The sequence below is a fragment of the Nannospalax galili genome, unplaced genomic scaffold (assembly GCF_000622305.1).
Source record: "Nannospalax galili isolate Female #2095 unplaced genomic scaffold, S.galili_v1.0 scaffold74, whole genome shotgun sequence".
NCBI classification, from domain to species: Eukaryota; Metazoa; Chordata; class Mammalia; order Rodentia; family Spalacidae; genus Nannospalax; species Nannospalax galili.
Genome location: NW_008335376.1, coordinates 515,252 through 528,684, shown reverse-complemented (window position 1 = coordinate 528,684; position 13,433 = coordinate 515,252). Strand labels below are relative to the sequence as shown.

The window sequence follows — 13,433 nt, the reverse complement described above, 5'->3', positions numbered from 1 at the left end:
TCAACTGTAAACCTAAAAATGTACAGCCAATTTTGTAAGAGATGCAGCCTAGCTCAGAAAATTGTTATTGAATATGTCAATGCTGATGTAATGAAATGCTTCTTCTAAGTATGTGGTTATTAAATAAATAATTTTTTTAAAAAAAGAAATACTTCTGGTTAAGGAATACTTTTTGATTTCTAAGACCTGTTTTACCTATGTTAACTAATTAATCCTTAGACTAGCCTTTCTGCAATAGTTGTTATTATTCCCATTTTACAGATTAGGAAACCTTAAGTTTTAAGAATGTTAAGTCACTTGCCCAACTATTTTTATCTTCTTAAGCAGTCTGCAAGTTTTAGACCTTGGATTTAAACTTAGTTCTGACTGACTACAGAGCCTACAAAGCTCTCTGTTCTAAAAATCCTCCCTGAAATATGTGTTGGTCAAGACTACTGTGCGTCCTTTTCACACAAGGTGAAAATGTAAGCTTTTATAGTTCTAAGACTAGGGAGCAAAATTTTTAGCAAATGAATGTCAGATCTTTGATGTGCTAGAAAGAACTAAATATAGGCAGCTACCATTTTTCCCAATACATTTATGCTTTCTGGGGTTTACATCTGAGATTTATGCTTAAGGTTGACATCAGTATTTTGTCAAGTCTTTCCTACTGGGCTCTGAGATAAATTTCGCACTTAAAACTGCTTCTTTTTCCATGAAGATCTGGGACAAATGTCATCATCCTGTTAGCTAGCCCAGACACTGGGTCTGAGTAGGCACTCAGAAAGTGCCTGGTGCCTGATAATCAGAAGTCACTGGAATCAAAGGCCCATGGTAAACTTTAGAAATGTAGTAACCCGTGAAGTTGTTAAAAGTAAGAAAGATTGCCAGGCATGGTGGCGCATGCCTTTAATCCCAGCACTTGGGAGGCAGAGGCAGGCGGATCTTTGTGAGTTCAAGGCCAGCCTGGTCTACATAGTGAGTTCCAGGACAGCTGGGGCTACAAGGAGACCGTCTCAAAAAAGAAAAAAGAAAAGAAAAATTTGAGCATTGATCTTTTTCTAATATTTATTTTTAAATTGTGCGTGTGTGTGTATGTGTCTGCATGTGAGTGCAGGTTTCTGTGGAATCCAGAAAAGGCTGTTGGATCCCCTGGAGCTGGAGTTACAGGTGGAATTGTAAGCTTGCTGGTGTGGGTGCTGGGAACATGAATCCTTTGCAAGAACAGGACGCCATCTCTCCAGCCCTGGGCATTTCTTTGAGGAGAGGCCTTTCTGTCAGGTCTCATAGTTTCTGTGTTCTGCTCCCCAGTGACAAGCCACTGAGTTGTATTGTTACAGAATGCTAGCATTGAAGGGGTCCTTAGAATGACCTGGTTCCATCTTCTCATTTAGAAGGGATGAAAATCCCAGACACTCCGTGTGGCTTCCCCAAGATCACTGAGTAAGGGCAGAGCTCAGTCACTACGTGTCATAACTAGAAACACTAGTCAGGAATCAAGGGAGATTAGCCTTACCATCAAATAACCTAAAGTTTAATTATACTTATAATCAAAATCATGACTTAGAGCTGAAAAGCTGCTTTACATTTACAAAGTAATCTTATGTCAGAGTTTCATATTGATCAACTTTGAGCCTAAAAATCACTAGAAATTAAGGATGTATCTCTCAGCTGCTAACCCCTGGCTTCCAACAATCCACTTCATTAGAACTCCCTAACCATAAGACTTTAATATTGTAAGGCCTTTTAGTATGATTTTTTTCTAAATGTAAGAAAGATGATCCTCTATTCGAAGCACCTTTGACTTTTTTACCACCATGAACTTGGATTTGGTGCATGACTAACAGAGGTAAATGATTTTAACTAGAGAGTCGTGTCTGAGTTGTTGTCTTATTGATTTTAGAGATTACCTTAATGCCCTATTTCTTATCTAACACCAATGTTTCTAATCCCGTGTCACACCCGTCTTCTCATCATGCAGCAAGGCAGTTCTAATAAATTACTTCCAGTTCCACCTGGAGAGCCTCTACTTCCTGTAATAATTACTTTGCGTTCAGTAATTGCCTGGATCATAGACCTTTCTTAGCCCATGCATACAGTGTCACTTCAGAATTTCTCCTTAACTCTTCCGGGGCTCAATTCCAACAACACTGTAATTGGTTTCAGGTCATATCTTCAAAAACACATCCCTGTCTTCACTCAGTATCTGTGGTTTGCTATGTTCTAATAGAAAAACTAGTTAGCAAATATAATTCAACAAAAGATATGAATATGCCCTGGGTAAATACATCATGAAAAAAAATGTAGCTTTAATGCCAAAATACTGAAATTTCTGGGTTGTTTTATGGTTTGAGGAAAGTAGAGAAGAAGAGCATAGGCTTGGCATACGGTCAGAGCAGAAATCCTGTAACATAAACCAAACTCCTATGGGCACAGGCCTGGCTGTGCTGGAAAGAATGAAGAGAGACAGTTAATATTGGGACAGAAGTTTAGCAGCCTGGATCTAAGTTCAGGATTTCAGTGCTTCTTCTCGTGAACATCTACATATGTCTATAGCCAAATAGAAACCGATCTTGTTGCTGAGGAGATGGCTCCATCAGTAAAGCACTTGCAGCACAAGCATGAGAACCTGGCACAGTGCCACACACCTGTAACAGTAGTGCTTGAGGTGGAGTCGGGGACTGGAAACGGCAGATTCCTGGGGTTCATTGGCCAGCCAGCCTAGCCTAACTGACAAGCTCCAGGTTCTGTGAGTGACCCTGTCTCAAAAAGTAAGGTGTAGGGGCACGAAGAAATGCCTCAATGGTTAAGAGCACTGGATGTCCTTGCAGAGTACCCAGGTTTAGGTTCCAGCACCTACACGGCAGCTAACAACCACCCAGTACTCCAGTTCCAGTGGATCCAACACTCTTCTGGCTTCTGCAGGTATTGCACTTACATACACGCAGCAAAACACTCATGCACATAAAATGAAAATAAATAAAATTTTAAAAAATTAAGTGAGAAGTTAGTCTCTGGCCTCTACCTGTATGTACACATGCACATGTATGCACACCTACATACATGTGCATGCATCCACCCACACAAGTACACACACGTATACACCCACACAAAAGAGAGAAGTGGGCCTTGTGGTCTGTTACTGAATCAAGATTCATCATCAAATGAAAAATAGAGCACCCTTAATAGCGTGCTTTAAATGCAGGATTGCCTTATTTTACGGTTTTCCTAGTAACACACACTTTCCTATTTGTTGAGAGAGAAAACTGGGTATACAGAAATGTCTGTTTATTCATTTACTGGGAGGTGCCTCAGATTTACAAAATAGCATTAGTCATAATTCTTAGTTCAGAAAGCATGCATCAGTTGACACTTAGATTTTTTAGGGATGTAGCTAGTGATTTTTGCGATTTTAAAATGGCATGAGAAACTGCTACCTAAAATAAAAGGTAGCTAGGACTTTGACCATAATCTGTATCGAATCATGTGGTTCACACCTGACTAATTCATCCCACAATAGCCAACATCTTGACTCATGTTCATCTCCTCCTTGCATAGCTTTATTGCATCTATGTACAGTCTTAATAGGGTTTTAATTTTTTAGTTGTTTTAACATAAAAAGATGTTTTAACATAAAAGGCATTTTAATGCAGTGTGTAATCCTTGGGGGACTCAGATTTTTCAAAATTATTGTTATACTGCTAATATTATTCATATTTCATATTTTGATGCTAAAAGCAAGAAACCCATATTTTATGTTTTAAGTTAATAAATAATTATGTCTAGTACATAATACTTTATGTGTATGTCACAATTCACCATCTGATCTTTTGTAGATGGACCTCCTCTCCCACAGGTTTTAAAATTTTGGCAAATGACTACGAAACAGCATTGCTCTGGGGACTTTGTTTGCTTTTCTTTGGTAACTGGTGATACAGAACGTTTTTAAATACATTTACTCATACATGTTTCCTCTTCTATTTTTCGTTTGCTTATACTTTCCTTGATAATCTGAGTCATCAAGGTATGCTGTGGTTATTAGTATCTTCACCATCTTTCATATCAAACACTATGAAAGTTATTATGAAGCTATATGAAGTTATTATGTTCATATTCTATCTTATAAGTGACATTTTTGCCACTTATTAACTTAGAATGCATTCATCAGGTTTTATTAAAAGTTCATTCCCAATAAATCTTTCCCCTCCAGAACCTTGTGATGTATAGGACAAATTTTTTTCTTTTTTAAATGCACACGATAAAAATCTAGTTACTTTCTTTTATTGTCTCCATTGTCATCTGTGATCAGTGGCTCATTCAGAATTACTAAATCTTTAACCATTCTCCATCCTCTTTTTCAGTGCCTGACAAGGTCCAGGGAATCAGTGTGAGCAATTCCGCTAGAAGTGACTATTTGAAGGTGTCCTGGGTGCATGCCACTGGAGACTTTGACCACTACGAAGTCACAATTAAAAACAAAAACACCATCATTCAAACCAAAAGCATTCCAAAGTCAGACAATGAGTGTGTTTTTATTCAGCTAGTCCCTGGACGATTGTACAGTGTCACCGTCAGCACCAAAAGTGGACAGTATGAAGCCAGTGAACAAGGGAATGGGAGAACAAGTAAGTGAAATGATTGTCAAAGGACAGGTGATTGGACTTGAAGGTCCCTGGGTAAATAGTTTATATGAACCTGGAATTTCCTCTACTTCCTGAACAGTAAATTATATTCCCAGTAAACCTGATTTGGAGCTAACATCATTCATCCAGGCCATGGCCTCTAATCATGGAATATTTCAGTAGATAAAAGCAAAGCTAGTAAGGAAGGAGTGGGACACGTGTTCCATTTTTCTTCCCTGACTTCTTTCACTGAGGCATAAAAACTCTGTAGATGCCTTGTTTTATCTTGTGATTGAAATCATAACTCATTTTATAATGGTATTCTACCAACGTGCAGCATCTAAGATTTATGTCAGGAAGAAATAACAGCTTTAATAGTTGCTTCCAGTTTTTCTTGTTTTATTATGCATGAAGTAGCTCGAGTGGTTATTTGGGGAAAGAAAGATGTTTGCCAGTTCCTTGAATGTGATTCATAAATTATTGTGTAGGTAAACTCGATCAATCCCTTTCCTGAACGTCTCGTTTTTCTCCCCAGTCCCAGAGCCTGTGAAGAATCTCACACTACAGAACAGGAGCACCGAGGACCTGTATGTGACTTGGTCACCAGCTGATGGGGATGTTGACCAGTATGAGATCCAGCTACTCTTCAATGACATGAAAGTATTTCCTCCTATTCACCTTGTAAATACTGCAACTGAGTATCAGTTCACCTCTCTAACACCAGGACGTCAGTATAAAATCCTTGTCCTGACCATCAGTGGAGATGTCCAGAAGGCAGCCTTCATTGAAGGCCTCATGGGTAATTTGAAATTCTCAAACTTGAGAAGATCCAGTGGTGTACTTGAGATGTTAGAGAGCCCAGGTATTTGCATTAAGACTTGAAGGAATGAGAAAAAAGAAGCAGAAAGTTGTCTTGATCATGGGAACAGCATTGTCCAGGCAGAGCTGACAAAAATGCAGCATGACATGGGCTAGCCAGGAAACTTTCAGAAAAAAACATTGAATCAATGTGCCTAGCTGGGGCGTCTGAGGCTTGTGCCTAGCTGGGGCGTCTGAGGCTTGTGCCTAGCTGGGGCGTCTGAGGCTTGTGCCTAGCTGGGGCGTCTGAGGCTTGTGCCTAGCTGGGTGTCTGAGGCTTGTGCCTAGCTGGGTGTCTGAGGCTGGCAGGCTACATTATATACTCTAGCAAACAACTCTCTTGCAGGAGCATCACATTTTTGAATCTCTTTTAGGAGTGTTGTTAAGATAGTATTTGTTGGCTGCTTACTGTAAGCCAGCACCACTGTAAAGCACTTTGTATCTGTCTTTTGTCCGGTCTCCAATTCTATGGCCCAGTTACTATAATCACCATTACCATTTTCATAGGAAGAAGCCAAAATTCACAGAGGTTCAATAATTTGATGATTATCACATGGCTACTAACTAAGAAAACAAAGATCTGGACTGCGCCAGCCCACCCCTTGTATATGGCATTTTTCATTTCCATTCACTGGCCTTGATGTCCCTCCAAACTTTCTCCCATTAATGTCAGTTCATACAGAATAGTCAGAAAAGAATGGAAAACTGATGCTTTTTTCATGTGCAGTCTTTCAGTAAATGATAAAGTTCTAAAAATCATGACTTTGTGTGGAGGGGGAAAGGAACAAGGAGTGCTCGGGATGGAACCCAGGGCTAGGCAAGTGTTACACAGAGTCACATCTCCAGCCCTGCATGTAAACTTTAGCTGATAATTTTTACAATTCATTCTTTAAGTGATCACTTTTAAATTTATTTTTCAGTTCCTAGTGCTGTCAAAAATATTCACATTTCTGCCAATGGAGCCACAGATAGCCTGATGATAACCTGGACCCCTGGTGGTGGAGATGTTGACTCTTATGTGGTATCAGCATTCAGGCAGAATGAGAAGGTTGAATCTCAGACTATCCCTAAACATGTCTCAGAGCACACATTTTACCGGCTAGAGGCCGGGGTCCAGTACCGGATCGCCATTGCTTCAATCAGCGGGTCCCTAAGGAACCAGATAGACGCGTTCGGGCAGACAGGTGAGCACCTAGCTGGTGAAGGCCCAGATTATAGAATGTTCCATGGCCTCCACAGCGAGACAGTGACTAGGCTTAGATATTCACAGAAAATCTTATTTAAAACCATCTAAGCTTGTACACGTCACTGTGATTCCAAGAACATTTCACATTTTTTTTGCACTTTTTGTCTTAATAAAGATTTTTCAAGGGAACTTTAATGTTTTTCTTGAAATCTATACAAACTCTGCATATTCGTGGTATGTTTTTATTTTTCTGTATGCTTGAGAATTTCATACATGTATACAATGAAATATGATCATATCCCCCCATATCTCCCTCCAACTCCTTCCATATCTTCCTCAATATACCCCTCAACTATGAATATGCCCCCTTTTTATTGTTTGAATAACCCACTAAGTGCAATTAGTGCTACCTATATGCACATGAGTGTGGGGCCATCCACTGGAGCATGGGAAGCCCACCAAGAGTGATTGTCCCTCTCCCAGCAACTACTAACTGCCGCTAACTTCTCAGCAGGGGTAGGCACTGGAGATCATCTACTTCATCTTTGCTGGAATGTGGCTGGCTTTTTTTTTATGCAGGTCTTTTGCAAAGCCCAGCTGCTTTGAGTTCATGAGTGTAACTCATGTCATGTCCTGTCCAGAGGACAGCATGTCACAGCACTCCTCCCCATCCTCCAGCTCTTACATTCTTTCTACCTCCTCTTCTGTGATGTTCTCTGAGCCTTGATGAAAGGTGACAGCAATAAAATCATTTGAGAAAAGTTTACTGGTTGTTAAATGATGTTTAGATTTTATTTTTTTTATCCACAAGTCTCATAATAATGCACTTTTCAAAATTTCACTTTTTTCAAAATTCTTTCTTAGGAAAAGAAATACAGTGCTGCTGTCAACTTTACCTGTGATTTAAGAGAAAATTTCCTCAATTGATTACTTTCCCCTAAGTGACAGAGCCTGAATTTTCTTGCTTCTCTCGTTTCTTTGAAGTTCCAGCATCTGTCCAGGGAGTAATTGCAGACAATATGTACAGCAGTAACTCCTTAATAGTGAGCTGGCAGAAAGCCGTTGGTGTGGCTGAAAGATATGATGTCCTGCTTCTCAATGAGAATGGAATCCTTCTGAGAAACACGTCAGAGCCAGCCACTGCTAAGCAGCACAAATTTGAAGATCTAACACCAGGCAAGAAATACAAGATGCAGATCCTAACTGTCAGCGGAGGTCTCTTTAGCAAGGAAGCCCAAGCTGAAGGCCGAACAGGTAATTATCATAACTTAATGTCTGGTACCAGATGTCTCCTCGTTTACCATTGTAAACAACATTGTAAGGTGAGAGAGTGAAGCAGTATTGGAAAAAGATATATGTTTCTCGGCACACTAGTAACACTCATCCTGACTTAAGATGTAGCTCAGTTAACCAGCCCACACAAGCTTTGGCCAGCCATACTCCAATTCAGATTTTTCATTAAAACTGTCACTATTAGTAAAAAAGAGATAAAATTATTCACCAGTATCTCTAATGAACATAGATGTCAAATTTTTGAACAGAGTACTAGCAAATCTAACCAAATAGTGTATAGATAAGATCATTCATCATGATCAAGTAGAATTTACTTCAGAGATGCAAGGATGGTTTAATACATGCAAATCAATGTGTATTATCTCCAAAAATATAGAAAAAATGTCCAAGGTCATTCAACATCTCTTTATGATAAAAATTTTGAAAAATTTGATATAGGAGCTTGCCTTGACATAATAAAAGCTATGAATAGGAACCTTTAGTCAACATATTGAATGGGGGAAAAGCTGAGAACTTTCCATTAAGACCCAAAACAAGATGACAATGTCTAGTCTCACTGCCCTCATGCAACATAGTACTGGCAATCTACCCAGAGCAAGCAAGCAGAAGGAAGGGGGAAAAGGCATTCAAGTAGGATAAGAGGAAGTCAAATTATCACTGTTAGCAAATGATGTGATTTTGTCTATAAATTCCAAAGATTTCACCAAAAGACTGTTGGAACTGATAAACAAATTCAATAAAATTGCAGGACGCAAAGTCAATATACAAAAATCAAAATCTGTTTATACGCCATGACAAAATTCCTGAGAAGGAAATCATGAAGGAAATACTATTCGCAATAGTTACAATGAAAATAAAAGACCTAGAAAGAAACTTATCTAAGCAAGGGAAAGATTTCTACAATGAAAATTACAAATCTCTGGTGAAAGAAATTGAAAAGGAAACACGACACAAAAGTGTAAAGACCTCCCCTGCTCATGGATTACAAGAATGAATATTACCAAAACATCCATACCACTTAAAGTAATGTATAGATTCAGTTCAATGCTCATAACACACCAAAGATATTTTTTTACAGAATTAGAAAAACAAAATACCCTGTACTTCATTCAGAAGCAAAAAAGTCACCCAAGTAGCTAAAACAATCTTGAGTAAAAAGAACAAAGATAGAAGTGTCACGGTACCTGATGTCAAAATATACTACAAAGCTATACTAATCAAAGCAGCATGATAGTGTCATAAAGAACAGTTGGACTGACCAATGGAATAGAATGGGGTGTCCAGAAATAACCTCACACATTTGTGGCCACTGAGTCTCAACAATGGTGCCAAAAGCATGTATTGAAGAAAAGACAATTATCTCTTCAATAAAATTGAATGTCCACGTGTAGAGATTGAAACTTGGCCAGTGTCTTTTACACCTATAAAAATAGATTCAAAGTGGATCAAAGTCCTAATTGTAATACCTGAAACTATGAAAGTACTGGAAGAATAGGAAAATACTTCAAGACATCAGTATGGCCAATTATTTGGGGAGGTTATTTCAAACTAAGAAGCTTCTATACAACAAAGTAAACAATCACCAGAATGAAGAGACATCCAAAAGAATGGGGGGAAATTTGGGGACACTTGTCATCTGACAAGAGATTAATATCCAGAGTATAAAAAGAACTTAAAAATTCAAGAAGGGGCTGGAGAAATGGCTCAGCGGTTAAGAGCACTGACTGCTCTTGCAGAGGACCCGGGTTCAACTCCCAGCACCCACATGGTGGCTATGAACCTTCCTTAACTCCAGTTCCAGGGGAATCCAACACCCTCTTCCAATGTCCAAGGCATTACATGACACAGGTGCACTCACATACATGCAGGCAATACACTCATACATGTAAAATAAAAATAATAAATAAAATATTTTTAAAAATTCAACAACAAAAAAAGCAAATAATCTGATTTCTAATGAACAAAGTCTGTGAATAGGCCATTCTTTGGGGCGAGGGGTTGTTTTAGTTTGGCTAGAGGGGTTGGAGTTTTTGTTGTTTCTTTGTTTTTTTGTTTTGAGACAAGGTCTTACTATGTCACTCTGGCTGGCCTAGAATTCACTAAGTAGACAAGGAACATCTCAAACTTTTAAAAATCTTCTTACCTCTGCCTCCCAAGTGCTGAGCTTTCAATCATGCATCACCACACCCAGCAAGTACTTCTCAAAAGAATTCTAGTGTCCAACAAATTTATTAAAAAATATTCAGCTTCATTAACCATCAGGGAAAACGCTAGTCAAAAATGCCAATGAGATAGTATCCCACCTCTAATAGAATGTCTGTTACCAAAGAGACGAAAGATAGCATGTTGGTAAGGTTGCGGTCAAAGTGGAACTCATATAAATTAATATAGCTACTAAGAAGAATGTATAATGGTTCCTCAGAAAACTAAACTGATCTACCATATGATCAGCTATCTCATTTCTCAATGTATAGCCAAAAGAAATTATATCAGCATATTAAAGAGACCCAGCACACTCATTTATGCACTCAAGTATGCTGCATTACTTGTGAACAGTTAAGATTTGGAATCAGTTTGGATGCCTATCAAAAGATGAATGAAGAAAATGTAGTATATATGCCCAATGAAATAGTATTCATCCATTGAAAAAAAAGAATTCTATCCTGTCACTTGCAAAAAAATGAATACAACTGAAGGACAATTTGTTAAGTGAAATAAGGCACTCATAGAAATACAGACATTGCATATTCTCTTTCATATGCAGGTGTTTAAAATTATTAATTTGGGCTGATAAGATTGCTCAGTGGGTAAAAGCACTTGCTGCCCAGGCTGATGACCTGAGTTTGTGCCCCAGGACCCAGACAGTAGAAGAGAACCAACTCCTACAAACTGTCCTCTGACATCCACATGCATGCTGTCTTAATTTGCTTTCAGTTATTGTGTTAAAAACACTGACCAAAACCAACTTGGGAAGAAAAGGACTTATGTGGCTTATGGCACAGTCCATCATCAAGGGAAGCCAAGGCAGGAACTCAGGGCAGGAACCTGGAGCACAGACAGTGGACGAACACTGCTTACTGGCTTGCTTCCCTGGCCAGTGCTCAGCCTGCTTTCTTATACAACACAGGACCACCTGCCCAGGGTTAGAACCCCCCCACGGTGAACTAGGCCCTCCCACATCACTAAACAATCAAGAAAATGCCCCCAAAGACATGGCCACAGGTGAATCCACCGGTGAATCCAATGCAGCAAATTCCTCAGTTGAGACTCCCTCTAACCAGCTGTCAAGTTGACAACTAAAGCTATCTAGCACACATGTCATGACATGTGCATGCACACACACACACACACACACACACAAATAAATAAATATTTTATAAAGATTTTCAAAGCTGGAGCGATGGCTCAGTGGTTAAGAGCACTTGCTGCTCTTTAAGATGACTAGAGCTCATATCCCAGCACCCATATCAGATGGCTCACAACTGCCTATAACTTCAGCTCCAGGAGATCTTACACCCTCTCCTGGCTTCCATAGGTATACACACACACTCATAGGTATATACACACACACACACACACACACACACACACACATAAATAAATAAATAATAAACTCTTCCAGTCCCAGCAGCTGTCACCGATCTGAAGATCACAGAGAACTCCACCAGACACCTGTCCTTCAGCTGGACTGCCTCAGAGGGGGAGCTCAACTGGTACAACATCTTTCTGTACAATCCAGACCGAACTCTGCAGGATAGAGCTCAAGTTGACCCGCTAGTCCAGAGCTTCTCTTTCCAGAATTTGCTACAAGGCCGAATGTACCAGATGGTGATTGTAACTCACAGTGGAGAGCTGTCCAGTGAGTCATCTATATTTGGCAGAACAGGTAAGATCTAGGCCCAAGCAGCAAAATATCTCAAGGGAATTATCACAGCATTCATTTTTTTTTTTTTTTTTTTTTTTTTTTTTTTTTTTTTTTTTGCCCTATTCTCTTCAGAGAACTTTATATACATTTGTGACCTTGAAACTTTTGACCCTAGGTCAGACTTCTGACTATGCACACATTGTGTCTCGTTTTTCCACTAGTTTCTGTTCTTTTGCCTCTACTTGTTGGCCTTATAGGATTGGTAAAAAATTAATCCAGTTCCTCTACCTGCCAGCAAACTGTTCAAGAGGGTTATAACCCCCCCTATGGTTCTATTCAGACTCTATCCTTCAAGTTCCTACAAGGGACAGAAAGAGGACAAGGGAGGTCCAAAGAAGGGCAGCCACAAATTGGACACACAGACAGTGACCACTGTGAGTTGGAAGCAGAGCACTAGACAAAATGAGAAAGACAAGTTCCAGGAAAATGGGAGAAAAGACCTTTCTATGGGCTGCAAATAAGTTGAATCTTATCGGACTTTTTTCTTCTTTGACAGTGGTTTTTTGGTACTTTTAGGTGCTAGACACATGACCCACTCCTGGAAAATTGCAAAGAATAACACGTAGAGACTCCTCACCTCAGAAAGCCCAATGTTAGAGGAGACAAGAGAGGGCCAGGATAGATTTTAAAGGGAGATGACTAGAACACCTCAAATTCCACGAAACAAGCATACTGTGACTTAGCAGAACACGATATTACTTTAAACAGAGACCTGAATGTGAGAAGGAACACGTGAAGAAAGCACCTCAAGGGCACCCAAAGGAAAAATTCAATCTGTCCACCGAAGGGAATGAAGAAACCGTAATAAGTTCAGACCGCAACTCAAATCGCATAGACGTTACCACTGCCAGGGCAACCTGCCCACTGCACATTTCCCTCACCTGCTTACTAATGGTTAAAGTTTCCCTGGCCAAGCATAGTGGTGCGTGTCAGTAATCCCAGCCCTCAGGAGGCTGAGGTGGAGCATTGCTAATTTGAGCACTGGGCTACATAGTGATATAATTTTACACATAACAAAGTCCCCAACAAAGGACAACAGTCTAATCTATCCAACCAATACAAAAGCTTAAAAAAGCATCTACAGAGCAGGTAGCTTCGTGAATAATTCATATGATGGTAGAAGTAAGTTTTAACACTTAATTTCCTAAATTGAGGTTGTGCCGATGCAGATTTTGACAAGAAAGAGCTGAGAACCTAAAAGCAGATGGAGAGGAAGGGAAGAGACTGCAAAAGTGTCTGTAGAGTATTGATTGGCTACAAGAGAGACGGGTCTGATTGTGAAGAGCTGAAGCATTTTCTGTGTCTTTTATAAGCTAAGTGACACATTACTGCATAGTATTATCATGTACGAGTGTTTCACTGGGCCTATTTATCAGTGTGTGTGTATGGCCAGCATACAGAATTGTCATCTGCTCTTCTTTGTTTCAATTTGCAGCACATCAATATTCCACATGGACCTCAATGTGAGAGGTTCAAACTGCTGGCAAGAACAGACTGTAATCTACACAACTCACCCATGTGCCAGGACAGCTCAGATTCTCACCCGCAGGCCAAAATGAGTCTGAATCTG

The 13,433-nt window shown here is 39.6% G+C and overlaps 1 protein-coding gene across 3 annotated transcripts in view; it reads left to right on the top strand.

Annotated features, from left to right (window-relative positions):
- Positions 1 to 13,433, top strand: part of Ptprb (protein tyrosine phosphatase receptor type B) — a 129,875-nt gene that overhangs the window by 73,845 nt on the left and 42,597 nt on the right. For 2 of the 3 annotated variants that reach the window (XM_008830046.3, XM_008830044.3), the window contains 5 exons: positions 4,341 to 4,604; positions 5,137 to 5,400; positions 6,380 to 6,643; positions 7,630 to 7,899; positions 11,561 to 11,824. In XM_008830046.3, the coding sequence (XP_008828268.1) occupies positions 4,341 to 4,604; positions 5,137 to 5,400; positions 6,380 to 6,643; positions 7,630 to 7,899; positions 11,561 to 11,824 (1,326 nt within the window). The remainder of the gene's footprint in view (positions 1 to 4,340; positions 4,605 to 5,136; positions 5,401 to 6,379; positions 6,644 to 7,629; positions 7,900 to 11,560; positions 11,825 to 13,433) is intronic. The other variant, XM_008830045.3, reaches the window with a different exon arrangement.